At 49.9% G+C, this 19,188-nt stretch overlaps 1 protein-coding gene across 1 annotated transcript in view; it reads left to right on the top strand.

The window, feature by feature from the left end:
- Positions 1 to 221: 221 nt before the first annotated feature.
- Positions 222 to 19,188, top strand: part of RC3H1 (ring finger and CCCH-type domains 1) — a 51,300-nt gene continuing 32,333 nt past the window's right edge. Inside the window, exons 1-4 of the mRNA XM_055120166.1 lie at positions 222 to 309; positions 14,433 to 14,863; positions 16,101 to 16,221; positions 18,338 to 18,577. Of these exons, the coding sequence (XP_054976141.1) occupies positions 14,633 to 14,863; positions 16,101 to 16,221; positions 18,338 to 18,577 (592 nt within the window). The 5' untranslated portion in view covers positions 222 to 309; positions 14,433 to 14,632. The remainder of the gene's footprint in view (positions 310 to 14,432; positions 14,864 to 16,100; positions 16,222 to 18,337; positions 18,578 to 19,188) is intronic.

Here is a 19,188-nt window from a genome sequence, read left to right as displayed (position 1 = left end):
CTCCGGGGCGGCGGGTGGCGGCGGCGGCGGCGGCGGCGCGGCGGCGCGGCGGCGGCGGTGGGGGAGGAAGGCGAGGAGGCCGAGCACCAAGATGGCCCCTGCTGCAGGAGCAGCCTCGGCAGCAGCAGGTGGGAGGCCGGAGGCGGCGGCGGCGGCGGCGGCGGCGCTGGCCGTGGCCCGGCGGCCGGGGACCGAGCCCGAGGCGGCGGCGGCGGCGGCGGCGGCGGCGGCGGCGGCGGCGGCGGCGGCGGCGGCGGCGGCGGCGGGCGCGGGGCCGCGGAGCTGAGAGGAGCTGCTGCGCGCACGGCGGTGAGCGGCCCGGGCGCGGCCGGGAACAATGGGGGCGGCTCGGGCCTGGCTCGCGCGGGGCCGCGGCGGGGCGCCGGGCGGGGGCGGCGGGGCGCGGGGGGGGCCGGGGGGGTGGCGGCGCGCGCTCGGGGCCGCGACCCCCGGGGGACGCGCGCCCGCCGCGGGCCCGCTGCAGCCCCCGCGGCCCGGCGGGCGTTTGCGGATCTTTCAAACCAACCAACCAACGGAACAGGAAAAAAAAAAAAAAACCAGAGTTCTATTTTTAGCCGCGCGCGCGGGGCCGGGCGGGGGCGCGGGGGGCGCGGGCCGGCGACCCTAGCCCCGAGGAGTCGGTTGCGCGGGAGACAAAGCCCAGCCGGCGACGCCAGGCCGCGGGCCGCGGTGAATAGAACTTTTCCCGGCCGCGAGCCGCTCGGCATCGCTCAGGCGCCGCGGGGCCCGGGGCCCGGGGTGGGGGGCGCCCGGCGCGACCCCCGCGGGGGCCGCCGCTCCGGACCCCCAGGAGCCGCCCTGGCCTGACTTGGGAGTTGGGGACGTGCGTGTGCCCCGCGCCTGGTGCCTCTCGCCCGTGCCTCGCTTCACGCCGTGTGTCTGTCGCTGTTTTTTTTTTTTTCTTCTTTCCACCCATCGGCTTCTTTTGTCTTTATTTTGCTTTTTTTGGGGGGGTCCCACCCGGCGATGCTCAGGGCTGGCTCTGCACTCAGGGAATCACTCCTGGCGGTGCTCCGGAGTGGGGGAACCCTAGGGGATGCCGGGGATCGAACCCGGGTCGGCCGCGTGCCAGGCAAACGCCCTCCCCGCTGTGCTACGGCCCCGCCCCCTCTGCCTATGGGTTTTTCATCATAAATAAACTTCTCAGCCATTCGCGACCACTAACCGTCCGTTGGACTTGGAGGCGTGGGGCGTCGCGGGCGGCGCCTCCTTGCACATACTTGCCGGTCCGAAACTTCCAGCCTTGCAACTTCTAGATATAAAATTTCCAGGCGTTTGTTTGCCACGCCCCCTGGCCCGCGCGGGGTTGGGGGGTGGGGGGGTGTTTGATTTCCACCTATTTTCATGGCCAGTTGTCCCTCCCTTCGGCGTGCAAAATTTTAGGCGAATCTGGGTGCAAGCCGGGAAGGTTGCCCCAGCCCCTTGGAGCACGGTGGCAGGGTCCGAAGAGGAAGATGCTTTTGTGCAGAGAAAATGTCTTTGCTTGCCTCTCGCCCGTTTCTCAGGGTCAGGGTCTGTGGTACTGGCTCGTGTTGAGGCCACATGAGGTCTGCTAAGTTATCCTGTCCTAGCCACGGTTGCTACCGTGCATTGGGTAGCAACCGAATAAAGACAGGGGGTCCAGCTGTCCCATTTTTCTTCAGGTTGGAGGAAGATAAATAAGGCTTTTCGTTTGATACCTGGCATTATTTGAAATGTTTAAAAAAAAGTGTTGGCATTAAAAAAAAAATGTTGCCAATAGTTTGATTTCTTTTAAGGGGGGAGGGAAGAATGGCTTTCACCTGGCTTCTGCTGGTGTGAATTTGCTGGCGATAAGTGTTCTCGAAAGACCTTTTATTTATTTATCTAATTTATTTTTTATTTTTATTTATTTTTTTTGCTTTTTGGGTCACACCCAGCAATGCACAGGGATCATTCCTGGCTCTGCACTCAGGAATCGCTCCTGGCGGTGCTCAGGGGACCCTGTGGGATGCTGGGAATCGAACCCGGGTCGGCCACGTATGGTAAGCAGACGCCCTCCTGGCTGTGCTATCGCTCCAGCCCCAGACCTTTTATTTTTGAAGTGCTCAAATTCAAGGTTTTGTAAATGCTGAATTTTGTTAGGCGAGGACAGAATTCTCCTAACATCATTTTGTGATTGTGCTTAAATGTTTGTCTGTGGGCCGAGACCTTAACGTGTGTCCCAGAACTTAGGATGTTATATACTGCAATTGGTTAATGTGCTTTATTGCAGAAAAAAAGGAAGAAATTCCCGTGAGTGAAGGACTGATTTCTCATATTTAATATTTGTTTTCCTGAAAGCAAAGATTGTTCAGTGAAGTTTTTTTTTTTTGATTGAAATTGGATATTGATCAACCAGCTCCGGGGGTTGGGTCTGACTCATTTCTGCTTTCATTTGTGTGCAAACTATTGTAATATATGCCCCCTTGGTTGTTACATTGTCACAATCTGTGTTTATTCTGATTATTTCAGTTCCCACTTTCTCCCATAATATATGAGTGCCCTAACAAGTGTTGGGATTTGTGTTTTCCTGCAGTCTTAAAAATGGACAGATTTGATTCATTTGAAGAGATTGAAAATTGTTTTCCTAAGAACCGTCTTTCAAAACATGCTTAAGAAATGAGTAAAACCATCTCATTTAATCCGCGTAGTGATGACGTCAGATGGGTGGTATTGCTGTTGCATTTCATGTGAATAACCTGAGACACCAGGAAAGCCAAGTCACTAGTAAAAATGCCACATAATGAATAGGTCAAAGAGCTTACTCAAACTTAGGTCACGTGACATCGGAATGGGCTTTCTAACTGAAGCGCTGCCTTTGTTGACAGATACCTGGCTACCCCTCGAAAGGATGTCTGGTAATAATGTCTTTGCAGTGAACCCTGCTGGGCTTTCTTTTGCCATTGTTGGTGCCCTACCAAATACTCACTTTCAAGTTCCTGGAGGTATTTACTGATGTGGAATGCTTTTTTTTTTTTCTTTTTGGGTCACACCCGGCGATGCTCAGGGGTTACTCCTGGCTCTGCACTCAGGAATCACCCCAATCACCCCTGGCGGTGCTCAGGGGACCCTATGGGATGCTGGGAATTGAACCCGGGTCGGCCTCGTGCAAAGCAAACGCCCTACCCGCTGTACTATCGCTCCAGCCCCCTGAATACTGATTTTTTGTGTTTTGGGCCACACCAGCAGTACTCAGGGCTTACTTGAGTACTTAGGGCTTACTTCTGCACTCAGGAATCATCGTGGCAGTGCTCAGGGGACCTGTATGGGTGCTAGGGACCAAACCCAGCTTGGCCCTGTACAAGGCAAGTGCCTTTCCCCCCGGGGGACAGTCACTTCTGCCCCAACAAGAAATTCTCTTTTTTTTTTTTGCTTTTCGAAGCTCTGACTGCTATAAATACAGAAACTCCTAGCATAGAAGCAAGCCCGATGTGTGACATTGCTTTCATTTTCCTGTGGCTCTAATTCGTCACATCAGTTGTTCCTAAATTGTACCTGCGACGACTTTGAAATACTTCAGAGTGCTCAAAGGAATGTAAGGCTGACTTTAGTAACTATAGTCAGTGATGTTAAGTTTGGCTTTTGAGATGCTTGACAACTTTTTCTCTTCACGTTTTTTTTTTTTTTATAAGGCCCTACAGCGTTTATAATTTTACAGCATTTTTGATCTGCACACAGCAGGCTTGAGAGGTCTGGGATGTCATGGGCGCTCTGGCATGCCTTGAGAGTGGTTGGTAGTCAGCAGGGTGACGAATAAGCTGATAAATGATCCTGGTTTGGTCAACAACCCTTGGAGCAAATTGTTCTTTGGCAGGATTCACTGACCCGGTTTAGCTTTGGTTCTGTCAGTGCTCGGGAGTTCAGGTATTCTTTGGGGTTGGAGTTAAGCGGGTTTAAATTCTCCAGTTCATCTCCTTCAAATGGGTTTCAGAATCCAGCTCTTTCCGAGGATCCTGGTGAAGACCTTTCCCTTTAATCCTGTCTAGGTGGGGTTTGGGGACACCACTGAAGGTCGTGACATAGATTCTTTTGTCAGGCGTTTACAGAGAGGAGTGTTTTTCACGCCAGCGTTGCTTCATAGATCTCAATGTTTTCTTGGTTGATAGTGTTGTGAAGTTTACTAATCTGGAGTAATGTTGCCGGAGATAACTTTAGTATATTTTTAGCCATTATTGGTTGCGCCTGTGCCTGTTTACTGCTTATATAATCTTGTTTACTTTTTATGTAATACTAGTATTTGTACATGATAACTTGCTATATGATATATCTTTACATATAATATTTTATTTATATAACAGTGCTTGTCATTTCTTATCGATTCACACTGTTTTCCTGTTTGGTTGAGTTTTGGGGAGAGAATTTTAGTAAAACCTGGATTCACCATATGTACACTGTTGAATTGACTGCAAGTTTGTTTTGGTGGAAAGGAATAAATGTTTGAATGTTGATTCTTATTTCCTTTGATGCTAGTTGCACTTGTATCCAGGACACGGTCCTTTAGTTTGCCAAGCACGTTAGCAATGTGTGAGGCTGAAGTCAGTACATGCCTCACTGGTTATTATTGTGGCTACTCAATAATAATTTAACTGAGCATGCATCTGATCCAAAACTTCTCTCAATAGCATGTGGACATGATCGTAGTGCTTTTGAAGAAATGATGACGTTAATTTTATCTAAAATTGACCTTAATTTTCCTTTTTTTTTTTTTTCTTTTTGGGTCACACCCGGTGGTGCTCAGAGGGGTTACTCCTGGCTCTGCACTCAGGAATTACTCCTGGCGGTGCTCAGGGGACCATATGGGATGCTGGGAATCAAACCCGGGTCGGCCGTGTGCAAGGCAAACGCCCTCCCCGCTGTGCTATCGCTCCAGTCCGACCTTAATTTTCTTTTTTTTTTTTTTTTTTTGCTTTTTGGGTCACACCCGGCGATGCACAGGGGTCACTCCTGGCTCTGCACTCAGGAATCACCCCTGGCGATACTCAGGGGACCCTATGGGATGCTGGGAATCAAACCCGGGTCGGCCGTGTGCAAGGCTAACGCCCTCCCCGCTGTGCTATCGCTCCAGTCCAACCTTAATTTTCTTAACCTAAATTTTTTTGAGGTGAAATTCAAGTAATATAAAATTAACTATTTTACAGTGTAATTCATAATATTTTGCAACCACCCCCTCTTTATTGGTCCAAAACGTTTTTGTTTTGTTTGGGGGGTACACCCAGTTGTGCTTAGGGCTTTCTCCTGGCTCTGTGTTCAGGGGTCACCGCTGGTGGGCTCGACAGACTGTATGGGGGGTGCAGGGGTCATGCAAAGCAAACACCCTCCCTGCTATTGTTCTGGCCCCTCAACACTTTTATTTCAGTCTGGCCAGACAGAATTTACCTATTAAGCAGTGACTCTATTCCTCCTGCTTCACCTCCTACCCCCGGGAACTGTTTTCTGCTTTCTTTTTTTTTTTTTTTTCTTTTTGAATCATACCCGGCGATGCTCAGGGGTTCCTCCTGGCTCTGCACTCAGGAATTACTCCTGGCGGTGCTCGGGGGACCCTATAGGATGCTGGGAATCGAACCCGGGTTGGTCACGTGTAAGGCAAACGCCCTCCCCGCTGTGCTATCGCTCCAGCCCCTGTTTTCTGCTTTCTGTCCTGTGGATTCGATATCAGATTATTTGGAGCCAGGATTGAGGAAGAAGAGAATGTACAATTGAGGTTGCAGAAAATGCTCTGGGGTCTGCGGGCTAGGGATGAAACACCGGTGCAGGAAAAGTCAGAGCCACGGCACTCCGCAATTTTAGTTTTGATCACTGCAAATCCCCACATGATCGCAGCCATCCTAAACAGCCCTTTGAGGCTGCCCTGTTACCCTTAACTACGTACGTTTTAAGTTCTTTGTACTTTCGTGGCTTCATAACTCGTTTATTTTTATTGCTAAGTAGCACGCCATTGTGTTTGAGTAAGCTTAAGGCTTATTTTTGGTTTGGGGGCCACACCCAGCAGGCTCTGTGCTCAGGGGTCACTCCAGAGGGAGCTGGGGGTTAAGGGGGCACCTGGGGTACAGAGGATCGAACCCAGGTGGGCTGTGTGCAAGGCAAGCTCCTCGCCCACTAGGCTGTCTCCAGCCCTCAGCTTACATTTTAGTTTATTTTGTTGTTGTTATTATTATTATTATTATTATTATTATTATTATTTTGCATTTTGGGTCACCCCCTGGCGATGCTCAGAGGTTCCTCTTTTTTTTTTTTTTTGCTTTTTGGGTCACACCCGGCGATGCACAGGGCTTACTCCTGGCTTTGCACTCAGGAATTACTCCTGGCAGTGCTCAGGGGACCTTATGGGATGCTGGGATTCGAACCCGGGTCCGCCGTGTGCAAGGCAAATGCCCTACCCGCTATGCTATCGCTCCAGCCCCTCAGGGGTTCCTCTTGACTCTGCACTCAGGAATCACTCCCGGCGGGGCTCAGGAGACCCTATGGGATGCCGGGGATCGAACCCGGGTGGGCTGTGTACAAGGCAAGTGCCCTCCCCGCTGTGCTGTCGCGCCAGCCCCATGAGGTGGCGTGAGGGGACACGTGGACTGGAGGAGGGCTTTACATAAGGGGGGGCAGGGTCAGGGGTCATGTCCAGGCCTTGTTCTGTTTGGGGGGCCATACCTGAAGATGCTCAGGGGTTACTCCTGGGCTCGGGGGACCCTATGGGACGCCAGGGATTGAGCGCAGGTCAGCTGTGTGAAATGGAGGCGCCCACCCGCTGTTTGGAGGCCGCTGGTCCCAGCCCCCCCTTTCCAGGTTCCCACACTGAGTGCGGACCCCGCTTGGCCCTGAGATGCCCGCTCAGACAGGGGTCCACTCCTGTAGACACTGCACGAAAGAGTCGGCATCTGCCCCATTGAAGTACTTCTAGAGATTCCCAGATTTGAGCCTTCATTTCTGAACCGCCTTCCCTGTAATTACGGCTCTTCAAACCCATGCTTTCTATGTCAATTTTCACGTTAATTACCCCATCGATAGCAAGTTTTTGAGCTGTTTGGATTAGAGCTGTCGTCCTTCGCTTTCATCTAGCCTCTCAACTTCATTGGAAAATGTAAGGAAAAAAATTAATGTAAGGCTTTCCACGTATTGAGAAAAATTGAGTTCTGGGTTCTTCGGATTGACTTACTCAAGTCAGTTTTATTTTTTATTATTTTTTTTTTCTTTTTGGGTCACACCTGGCAATGCACAGAGGTTCCTCCTGGCTCTGCACTCAGGAATTACCCCTGGCGGTGCTCGGGGGACCCTATGGGATGCTGGGAATCCAACCCGGGTCGGCTGCGTGCAAGGCAAACGCCCTCCCCGCTGTGCTATTGCTCCAGCCCCAGTTTTTTTTTTTTTTTAAACTGGCTCCAGGGTTTGCTTGGGTCCATTTGTTTTTGGGGGAGGGGAGAGTTTTGCTGGAGGGGGCGCAGGGTGGTAAGATACTGGGACCCACCCGAGGGCATCTCACCGATTTCTACCCAGAGGGGCCTGGATCCAGCTGTCCCTCCCTCCACGCCGCCTCAGGGCTAGTTCATCCTCTTTCTCCTGCCGGGTGCAAAGAGAAGTCAGAAAGTGTTTAGACTAGATAACGCTCACATCTGGCCAGGTGTATTTGAGCAGGATTTTCCCCGTCTAGAGCAAACAGCGTCTGACGGGTGACAGGGGAGCAGCCCCAGTCCTGAGTGACCGATGCACTCAATCGTGCTATGAGAGATTTCAGGCTCAAATCTCCCCTCTTTTTTTTTTTTTGTTGTTTCTAAAAGATTCCGCTTTCAGGGCACCTAAGCTGTATTACAGCAAGATTGAGAGGAAGGTCGGGTGTCCCATCTATCCCTGTTCCCTCACGGGCACGGCGTCTGTCAAAGTGCTGAATACATTTGTCACGGTTGGCAAACTCGGGCAGTTGGCATGACACTTCAGATGAGGGTGTCCTGGTGGTGCGTGTCCTGTGGTTTGGGGACACGTGGCCCGCCACGTAGCTCTGCTGCCGTTGCTCATCCCTTCCGCAGTGTCTTGTAGTCGGGATCTAGTGGTAGGCCGAGTTTGGGGTCCCAGCTTCCTTCTCTGTGGTTTTGGGGCCACCCCAGGGATGACTCCTGACTCAGTGCTCCCGGGATCACTCCTGGTGATGCTGGCGGGTATACACGGGAGGGATGGGACCAGGGTAGCCTCGGGCGAGGCAAACTTCCTGCTCTTGTTGTTAGCTCTGGAGCCAGGAAACATCTAAACGGTTTTGTTTGTTTGCTCTTTTTGCTTTTTGGGTCACACCCAGCAATGCACAGGGGTTACTCCTGGCTTTGCACTCAGGAATCAGTCCTGGTGTCCTGGTGGTGCTCGGGGGACCCTGTGGGATGCTGGGGATCGAACCCGGTTGGCCGTGTGCAAGGTAAATGTCCTACCCGCTGTACTATCTATTGTTCCAACCCCTAAACTTTTTTTTTTCTTTTTGGGTCACTCCCAGCGATGCACAGGGGTTACTCCTGGCTTTGCACTCAGGAATTACTCCTGGCTGTGCTCAGGGGACCATATGGGATGCTGGGATTCGAACCCGGGTTGGCCGCGTGCAAGGCAGATGCCCTACCCGCTATCACTCCAGCCCCCCCAAACTTTTTTTTTTCTAAATACCTGTACCAAGAATTTATTTGCTCATTTATATAAATGTTAGCTTATTAAATTACACCCAGAACGTTTGGATACAAAGGGTTACAAGTTCGGGGCTGGAGCAATAGCACAGCGGGCAGGGCATTTGCCTTGCACACACCCGGGTTCGATTCCCAGCATCCCATAGGGTCCCCTGACCACCACCAGGAGTAATTCCTGAGTGCAGAGCCAGGAGGAACCCCGTGCACCGCCAGGTGTGACCCAAAAAGCAAAAAAAAAAAAAAGTTTCAAGTTCAATCTACACTTGGGAAGATTTGGGAAGAGGTCATCTTAAATTAAGCCGAAGTAGGTTCTTCTCTCCTGAAGATATTAGTTACTGTGGGAAAACCCTGAGCTGTCGCAAGTCTCTGAGTGCTCTTTCACCTGCAAGTTAATTTTCTGCTGAGAATTATAACACTGAGTAGTGTTATGGTTAGCCTTCATTTATTTTTCTTGTCGTTTCTACTTCCTGTTTTCAGTTTCATTTTGTCAAGCGAGAGAAATATTTTCTCTCCTCGGATGCAGTCCTGCGTGTGGGTTGCTATGGAAATGTCCCAGAGAACGGAAAATCCAGTTAAGGTCAAGAATAATGAGTTAAGCTCTTCTCAGGGGGGCAGAGTGGGAAGAAATCCAAGATTTTTTTTTTCTTGTGAACAATAACCTTTTGTTTGATATAGTCCTTTCTAGGGCAATATATGCTTTAAACTCACTTAAGGATCTAAGTTTTAATGCCAGTTTCACAACTTACCTTTGGACAGTTGAATTTCGCAGAAATTTTCTATCAAATAGGTGTAAATTATGGTCCAGAGCAGAGAGTTGATGAACTGTATTTTTTTTCCCCGAGAGAGGGGCATTTGGGGGTTTATTCAGGGGTACCCAGAATAAACCCAGATGTCATTCCTGGACCATAGCTGCATGCGAGCCCAGTGCCTTAAACCCCCTGGACTATCTCTCTGATCTACTACTTGAGAAACTTTATTCCCTCTAAAAAGAGGCAAGTAGGGACTGGAGCAATAGCACAGTGGGGAGGGTGTTTGCCTTGCACGAGATAGACCTGGGTTCGATTCCCAGCATCCCATATGGTCCCCTGAGCACCGCCAGGAGTGATTCCTGAGTGCAGAGCCAGGAGTAACCCCTGTGCATCGCCGGGTGTGACCCAAAAGGCAAAATAAATAAATAAATAAATAAATAAATAAAAAGAGGCAAGTAAAATGAACCTGTGGTGGCAAAAGTTCATTTAATAATTTTTTTGGGGGGGGGGTTCGGGGTGAGGCGGTTTGGCGGCACTCAGCTGTATTCTGTGCTCAGGGAGCACTCCTGGCGGAGCCTATTTGTCGCCAGGGGTTGCAGTGGGTCAGCTGTGTGCAAGACAGTAGCCCTGATCTCTGGACTGTCTCTCTGGCCCCCACAGCCAATATTTCAGAATATTTCCATCTAAAATGATCCTCATGTTTTTTGGGGTTTTGTTTTTGTTTGTTTTGTTTTTTTGCTTTTCGGGTCCCACCCGGCGATGCACAGGGGCTCCTCCTGGCTCTGCACTCAGGAATCACTCCTGGCAGTGCTCGGGGGACCCTATGGGATGCCGGGGATTGAACTTGGGTCGGCCGCGTGCAAGGCCAACGCCCTCCCCTCTGTGCTATGGCTCGGGCCCCTAAAATGGTCCTCCCTTTAATGACTGTTTATCTTTCATCTGTCGGGGCGCACAGACTGTGGGATGTAAAAGTAAAAGTTCCAGTTGGAGAGCGGGGCTGGCCTGTGTTTGAATCATCCTGCCACTTCACTAGCTTCGAATTGGGGGGCACTTTCCTTTACTGAAATCTCTGTCTCTTTAGAGTGAAGATGCTAACTGCATTCTGGTGTTGCTGTGAACTCTGAGTGAAGTATATATGCCATAGAGAGCCCTAGAGTGCTGGTGCCTGATGGGTGTTTAACAAACATAGTTTAGATCTGTGGGCTGGAGCGATAGCACAGTGGGGTGGGCGTTTGCCTTGCACGCTGCTGACCCAGGATCGATTCCTCCGTCCCTCTTGGAGAGCCCGGCAAGCTACCGAGAGAATCCCGCCCGCAGGGCAGAGCCTGGCAAGCTCCCCGTGTCGTATTCGAGATGCCAAACACAGTCACAAGTCTCACCATGGAGACGTGACTGGTGCCCGCTCGAGCAAATTGATGAGCAACTGGACGACAGTGACAGTTTAGATCTCTGGTAGCCCTTGAAAGAAAAGATAAAAGACGCATCAGGAAACACCTACCCTCGTTTTCAGAGGCCGTTATGCAGCTTGTCATCTTAATTTTGACTATCACAACTCATTGACAGTCGCTTTTGTCAAAGTCTAACCCGGAGGCTCATTGCACGTTATGTTGGCTGCCACAAGGCAGCAATTAATACTTGCAAGTTTGAGATCTGCCAACTAGTCACTGATCTGGTAAAATGAATCCACCTGATTAAACCCTGAAACGAACCGTTTTGGGGGTCACGTGCAGCTGTGCTCAGGGGTCTGTCCTGGCTGGGCACATTTTCCTGAAGGCTGTGTTGCTCTCCTCCCTCTCCGGCTCTGAGTCAGTGGCCTTACCTTTACAGTGTGTCAAAATAATACCCTTATTCTGATAAAATCTTACTTTTTAAAAAAAATGGCTGTAAGATGGGGCTGGAGCGATAGCACAGCGAGGAGGGTGTTTGCCTTGCACTCGGCTGACCCGAGTTCGATTCCCAGCATCCCATAGGGTCCCCTGAGCACCGCCAGGAGTGATTCCTGAGTGCAGAGCCAGGAGGAACCCCTGAGCATCACGGGGTGTGACCCAAAAAGCAAAAAAGAAAACAAAAAGGCTGTAGTAGGGGCCAGAGAGAGAGCACAGTGGGTAAGGCTCTTGCTAGCACACAGCTGACCCGATTCAATCCCCGGTATCCCATAGGGTCCCCCGAGCACTGCCAGGAGTAATTCCTGAGTACAGAAGCAGCAATAACCCCTGAGCATCACCAGATGTGGCCCAAAAACAAAAAAGAAAAGAAAAAAGGGGCTGGAGTGATAGCACAGCGGGTAGGGCGTTTGCCTTGCATGCAGCCGACTCGGGTTCGATTCCCAGCATCTCATATGTTCCCCTGAGCAGCACTGACATGGGTAGTTCCTGAGTGCAGAGCCAGGAGTGAGCCCTGTGCATCACCGGGTGTGACCCAAAAAGCAAAAAAAAAAAAAAAAAGCTCTAAGAAGAATAAAACAAGTAATTATAAAAATGTCTGAATTTTTTCATGATGACTTTTCATTAGAATTCACAAATTGGGGTCATTACTAGAACACCAGATATTAGATCATCTGTATAAATAGTTCTAACCTCTGATCTGAAAAAGTCCTGTAGCCAAATTTAAAAATTCCTTACATGTTTTCTATGAGCACTCTTTTGGTTAGAAAACTATTTAAACTTCTGGTTCTTCAAGGTCTTGGAATATTTAGTTATCACATCTTTTTCTGTGTTGTCAATTTGGGGTGTGTGTGTGTGTGTGTGTGTAGTTATCACATCTTTTTCTGTGTTGTCAGTTTGGGGTGTGTGTGTAAACTTCTGGTTCTTCAAGGTCTTGGAATATTTAGTTATCACGTATTTTTCTGTGTTGTCAATTTGGAGGGTGTGTGTGTGTGTGTGTGTGAACCAAGATCAATTTTATTGAAACTTATTTAGAAAGATGTGAGGGATGAGAAAGAGGAGTATCTGGAGGCTTTTCCAGGGTGGAAATTGGCAAAGAAAAACATTGAGACAAGCAATTGATTCCTAGGGCCCGGGAGAGCGAGCCTTCTGTGAGATCACCGATTCGTTTGCATTTATAAGAAGAGCAGGACTTGAAATTGATAAGAAAGTCAGCTATTGCTTTCATTCTTCAGTACCAGTGATTGTTAGGGCTTTTAGAGTAAAGAATATTCGTCATTTGGGGCTGGAGAGATAGCACAGCGGGTAGGGCGTTTGCCTTGCACGAGGCCAACCCGGGTTCAAATCCCAACATCCCATATGGTCCCCTGAGCATGGCCAGGGGTAATTCCTGAGTGCAGAGCCAGGAGTAACCCCTGTGCATCGCCAGGTGTGACCCAAAAAGCAAAAAAAAAAAAAAAAAGAATATTCGTCATTCACCCCGTCTCTCGTTAAGAAAGTTCCAGTAGAATTCTTCCTAATCTAGGTTTATGCTATCCTGTATGTACCCAATACATGCTTTTATTCCATTTTGTTGTTTTGGGGTATTTCTTAAATCTACTTGGTTTCTTTATTATTAAGGTAACAGTGGTTTACAACACAGTTCTAGTTTTTGTGTGCACTGGTTTAATTTCATTTTGCTTCAAATTAATCTTACTGAGCTAGGCCACTGCTAAATTAGCACTGCCCCTCTGTGACCCATTGGGTCCCCTCGACCCTCTGACCACAGTGCCTGTGTTAATGACATTATTTAGGAGGGCGTTCGGGGATTATTTTGCTGACAGTGCTTCACTCTGAGAAAGTTTCACGAATCTGGATGTTGTAAGCATTTTAGTCAGTTTATTTCTTGTGTTTACTCTCAGCTGAAGGACTGTTTGTGTCTTGCTTGGAGGACATATGCCCTGTGTAGTTTAGATAAGTCTCGTTGACGAAGCTACATGTAAACAATTGTCTTGGGGAAGCTTGGACAATGTTTGGAAAGATGACTTTGGAGAAAGATGTTTATAAGAACGAGGAAATAGGCATCCCTTTAAAATCTAATAGCTATAATTAAATTACACTCTGCATCTCTTAAAATCTTTAGAGGGCTGGAGTGGTAGCACAGCAGATAGGGTGCTTGCCTTAGATGTAGCCGACCTGGGTTCTGTCCCCAGCATCCCATACGGTCCCCTGAGCACTGCTGAGTGTGCCCCCCTCAAAAAAAAAATCTTTAAGGGCCCGGGGCCTTGCACCTGTGAAGTCTTAGGTTCCATCCCTAAGCAAACCCCACCCCACCCCCTGGAATTGTTTATGATTTTGTAATTCCTGAACTCGAACCATAAAGACATACCAGGCTTTTAGGAACACTCTTTCCTGGGTCCCTCCAACCCATCATGTGGTCAAATGGTGTTTTTAGTTTTAGTCAAGACGGGATGTTTTCTGTATGTTTATTCTTGGGGAATTTCTTCTTAGAGAAGAAGCCTGTCAGAAGACAGTTTTAGCCTATTTCTAAGTGAATTTTTTTTTTATTAAACACTGTTCAAGTTTCTGACCCCAAGACCCAAAAAGTGAAAATGAAAATAAAATGAGGGGAGGAGACTAAATAGATAGCGTTTTTTTTTTTTTAATGGGGGGCCACACCTACCTGCCATGCATAGTACTTACTCCTGGTCTGTGCTCATGGATCACTCCTGGCGGGGCTCAGAATCACTGGGGTGTAAGGGAACAAACACAGGTGACGTGTGCCCGGCAAGCACATGTCCTCCCCACTGCCCTGTCGGGCCAGCCCGAGACTCTTCCATTTCCTTAAAAGTACAAAGAGGTCAGGCCGGAGCGACAGCACAGCGGGGAGGGCGTTGGCCTTGCACACGGCTGACCCAGGTTCAATTCCCGGCATCCCATAGGGTCCCCCAAGCACCGCCAGGAGTGATTCCTGAGTGCAGAGCCAGGAGGAACCCCTGAGCATCGCCGGGTGGGACCCAAAAAGCAAAAAAAAAACAAAAAAACTGTACAAAGAGGTCGGCTGCAGTGATGCAGGTGTGGCACTGGGAGTGAACTGAAACTGAATGGACTTCACCGAAGACTCATTTTCTTTTTCTTTCTGTTTTGTTTTCCAGGTTATATTTCACACTATGTGCTGACTGTATCTACAGAAGATATTTAAAAAAAAAAAAAAAGATAAACTTTTTTCCAAGATTTTGATTCCAGTGGAATCTTTGCTTTAGCTTGTGTGTGTGCGTGTGCGTGTGCGTGTGCGTGTGTGTGTGTGTGTGTGTGTGTGTGTGTGTGTGTCAGTGAACCCGAGACTCCAGACGCGATGCCGGTGCAAGCCCCGCAATGGACGGATTTCCTCTCCTGCCCCATCTGCACTCAGACTTTCGACGAGACAATCCGGAAGCCCATCAGTCTGGGCTGTGGCCACACTGTGTGCAAAATGTGCCTGAATAAACTGCACCGCAAGGCGTGTCCGTTTGACCAGACCACTATCAACACTGACATTGAGTTCCTCCCCGTGAACTCGGCGCTGCTGCAGCTCGTGGGGGCTCAGGTATAGGGGGGCCCTGGGGACCGACCCCCCTTCGCGTCTCTGGGCTTGTTCCGCTCTCGCTGGAAATCCAGTGCACGGCACGTTGGGGAACATCTGCTGCCGTTGACAGTGGTGAAATTCTCTTCGGCACTGTGCCCGCCCTGGATTCCCAGGACAAGATGAATTGTGAAACTCGTTCTCAGTTATGTGTTAGTTGACAGTAGCCACTTACTCTGACAGGCCAACTTTCTCAGCAGCCCTCAGGGTTCGAGTATTAGAAACCCGACAGGTAAGTCACAGGGACATTTTTCTAGCCAGGAAAATAGCACTCATTAAGCCATTGTGGATTATTATTACTATTATTTATTATTATTATTATTATTATTATTATTATTATTATTATTCTTTTTGGGTCACTCCTGGCTCTGCACTCAGGAATTACCCCTGGCGGTGCTCAGGGGACCCTATGGGATGCTGGGAATCGAACCCGGGTTGGCTGCGTGCAAGGTAAACGCCCTCCCCGCTGTACTATTGCTCCAGCCCCAAGCCATTGTGTTTTGGGGCCGGACCAATAACAGCAGGGAAGGCACTTGCCTTGCACATGGCCAACCCAGGTTCAATCCATCCTCGGCATCCTCCTAGGATCCCCCAGGCACCATCAGGAGTGATTCCTGAGCATAGAGCCAGGAGTAACCCCTGAGCATTGGCTGGGTTGGGCCCCCAAACCAAAAAAAAAAAAAAAAAAAAAAATCCGGTGTGCTTATCTTTAAACTGGAGCTGCTTCAGACAGTTCCCCTTAATCGAGTGTAACTGCATCACAGGGTGAGGCGCAAGCCTTGGGGAAACACATGCTTCCCGACAGGCGAATGTCTCTAGGTACCGAACTATAAAAATTAATCTGGTAATTCCAAAGGTAACACGCGGGAAGTTTTATATTAGTGTTCTCAAATTAGAGATGGGAAGGTTCCAGAAAATGCAAGGAGGCCAGGTGTTTAAGAGCTCGTTATTTAAGATTCACTTAAACAGCTCCTCGCTCAATGAATGCAGCTAGTGTGCGTAGCCCGGAGTTTCCTACTTGTTTATAGTCAGTCGTTTCTGAGGAGATATTCTGGGACGGCGGGGGGTGGGGGGGGCTGGCGAGGGAGTTCAAGTGCATGCCTGGCCCGTGACCGGACCCACTGTGTTCCCTGGCACGGCGTAGGGTCCCTGCATGCCACCGGGAGTGATCCGTGAGCAAAACGCCTGTCTTGCCTTCCAGGTCCCCGAGCAGCCGCCCATCACTTTGTGTAGTGGGGTTGAAGACACGAAGCATTACGAGGAGGGCAGGAAATGTGTGGAAGAATTAGCCTTGTACCTGAAGCCCCTCAGCAGCGCCAGAGGTAAGTGGGGGTGTAATCATCCATGCTAATCAGACGTGCGTTATAAATGCCTTTATTCCCATAGTGGGCTGGAGCGGTAGCACAGCGGTGGGGTGTTTGCCTTTCACGCGGCCGACCCGAGTTTGATTCCTCCGCCCCTCTCGGAGAGTCCGGCAAGCTACCGAGAGTATCGAGCCCGCGCAGCAGAGCTTGGCAAGCTACCCGTACATATTGGATATGCCAAAAACAGTAACAATCAGTCTCTCAATGAGAGACGTTACTGGTGCCCACTCGAGCAAATTGATGAGCAACGGGATGACAGTGATACAGTGATTCCCATAGTAGTTGTATGGTACTGGGATTCATTCATGGTACGATAAGCCGATTGGTTACTACATAGCACTATTACAAACCACAGGAAGCTAGGTCATGAGTTTGGAGTTTATGTGATGGTGGATGCAGTATTTGAGTCAAGAGAGAGAGGGAGAGAGAGAGAAGGAGGGAAAGGGAGGGAAGGAGAGAGAGGGAGGGAGGAAGGGGGGGGGAGAGAGAGAGAAGTAAATTGCTCGGATAAGTATAGATAGCCTAGGGTACCACAAGGATGCTCTACCGGACGGATGCTCTACCAGATGGATGCTCTAACAGAAGGATATGCTCCATCATTTGAAAGCTCTGAAATGTTTCGTCTTCGGCCCTGTCTTATACAGCGTGCTGTCAGAGATACGATAAAGTTGTCATTATGGGGCCAGGGAGAAAGGACAGCAGGTAGGGTGCTTGCCTAGTACACGGCCCACCTGGGTTCAATCCCCAGCACCCACAGGAACGCCGAGCCCACTAGGAGTGATTCCTGAGCACAGGGCCAGGAGTCAGCCCTGAACATCGCTGGGTTCAGAAAAAAAAGTTTTTTTTTTCATTACGATGTTTCATCAGGAAAGTAAGATTAACCACTATCAAAAATAATATACCAGGGGGCTGGAGTGATAGCACAGCGGGTAGGGCATTTGCCTTGTACGCGGCCGACCCAGGTTCGAATCCCAGCATCCCATATGGTCCCCTGAGCACTGCCCAGGAGTAATTCCTGAGTGCAGAGCCAGGAGTAACTCCTGTGCATCGCCGGGTGTGACCCAAAAAGCAAAAATAATAATAATAATAATAATAATAATAATAATAATAATAATAATAATAATATACCAGGACTGTAAGAATTCCTAGATTTGGATCTTAAACTGATTAATACTGCATGTCTCTACTGAAACAACATAGTAGTATATTTCTTTTTTTTTTTTTGCTTTTTGTGTCACACCCAGCGATGCTCAGGGGTTCCTCCTGGCTTTGCACTCAGGAATTACTCCTGGCGGTGCTTGGGGGACCATATGGGATGCCGGGGATCAAACCCAGGTCGGCCGCGTGCAAGACAAACACCCTACCCGCTGTGCTATCGCTCCGGCCCCGAGTAGTATATTTCATATTGTGATGAATATTCCGTTTGCGTGGCACAGGCTTGAGGAATATAGCTTAGTGACAGAGTACGTGCTTTGCATATGACAGGTCCACTGAGGCACCACCAAAATAAAGTGCTTGAGAACTGGAGCGATAGCACAGCGGGTAAGGCGCTTGCTTTGCATGCTGCCAACCGGGGTTCATTCCCAGCATCCCAGATGTGGTCCCCAAAGCCCGCCGAGAGTGATTCCTGAGCACAGAGCCAGGCGTGAGCCCTGACGCCAGGTGTGGCCTCGAAGCAAAACCTGACAAAATGTATTGCTTGAGGCAGCAGCTTTTGTAAAACTTTCCAAATGCAGATCGGCCTTCATTGATACCGTGTTTTCTTCCCCTTTTTGGCGGGTGCTGAGATTTGGCGGCCCCCCCCAGTGAGTCTTGGCCTCCAGGCCCAAGTTCAGTGCAGGAGCCAGGGGTGCTGTGCCCCGTGGGCGCCGTGGTGGCCGGGAGACTGCAAGGGCCGCCCTGGCTGTGCTCGGGGGACCGAGTGGTGCTGAGAAGCAAATGGGTCCAGGCACATCTTGGGCACCCACATCCCCTGCTGCTCTGTCACCTGGCCTCCAGTTCATCGCTCCTGCTGTCCGCCGCGCCCTGCCCACCAGGCTGAACCGTCTCACTCGCTCTCTCCTTTCTCTTCCAGGAGTGGGTCTGAATAGCACCACCCAGAGCGTCCTGAGTCGGCCCATGCAGAGGAAGCTGGTGACGCTGGTTCATTGCCAGCTCGTGGAAGAGGAGGGCAGGATCCGGGCCATGCGGGCCGCACGGTCCCTAGGGGAACGGACCGTCACGGAGCTCATCCTGCAGCACCAGAACCCCCAGCAGCTCTCCTCCAACCTCTGGGCAGCGGTCAGGGCCAGGGGCTGCCAGTTCCTCGGGCCAGGTATGCGGTTCCCGCTGGAGAGACTGCAAGCACGGTGTGGGGGGCGGAAGTGGCGTTCCAAGGCGGCTTCTTCCCGGGCTCCTGACGCCAGCTCATAGCCCAGCACACTTGACACCCTTTCCTGCCCTCTCAGAGAAAAGACATGAAGTGTGGTATGAGATTGCCCCCACAATGACTGAGCAAAATGGTTTCTGAAAGTGCAGTCTTGTTACTGCATTACCCATTACTTCTTTTTTTCTTATTTAATTTTATTTTTATAAAGTTGTTCACAATAGTTCATTACAGATAACATTCACACGCCAGTCCCACCACATGCACCTCCCCACCTCCATAAGAGGAAAGTGTGAGAAGATTCTTGTATTTCATCCTGGGGCCGTTTAAGCCCTGGTGTAAGAGATTACAAACATGTATGTTAAACCCTGGCAAGCTACCCGTGGTGTATTCGACATGCCAAAAACAGTAACAGTAAGTCTCACCATGGAGACGTGACTGGTGTCCGCTCGAGCAAATTGATGAGCAACGGGACGACAGTGATGCAATAATGTTAAACCCAAACAAGTGGGTGCTACTTTTGGTACATCAGTGGACTGGAATATGAAAGGTTGCGCGGC

Source organism: Sorex araneus, chromosome X (genome assembly GCF_027595985.1).
Source record: "Sorex araneus isolate mSorAra2 chromosome X, mSorAra2.pri, whole genome shotgun sequence".
NCBI lineage: Eukaryota > Metazoa > Chordata > Mammalia > Eulipotyphla > Soricidae > Sorex > Sorex araneus.
Note: the sequence above shows the minus strand (reverse complement) of the source record. Positions and strands in the feature narration are given on the sequence as shown.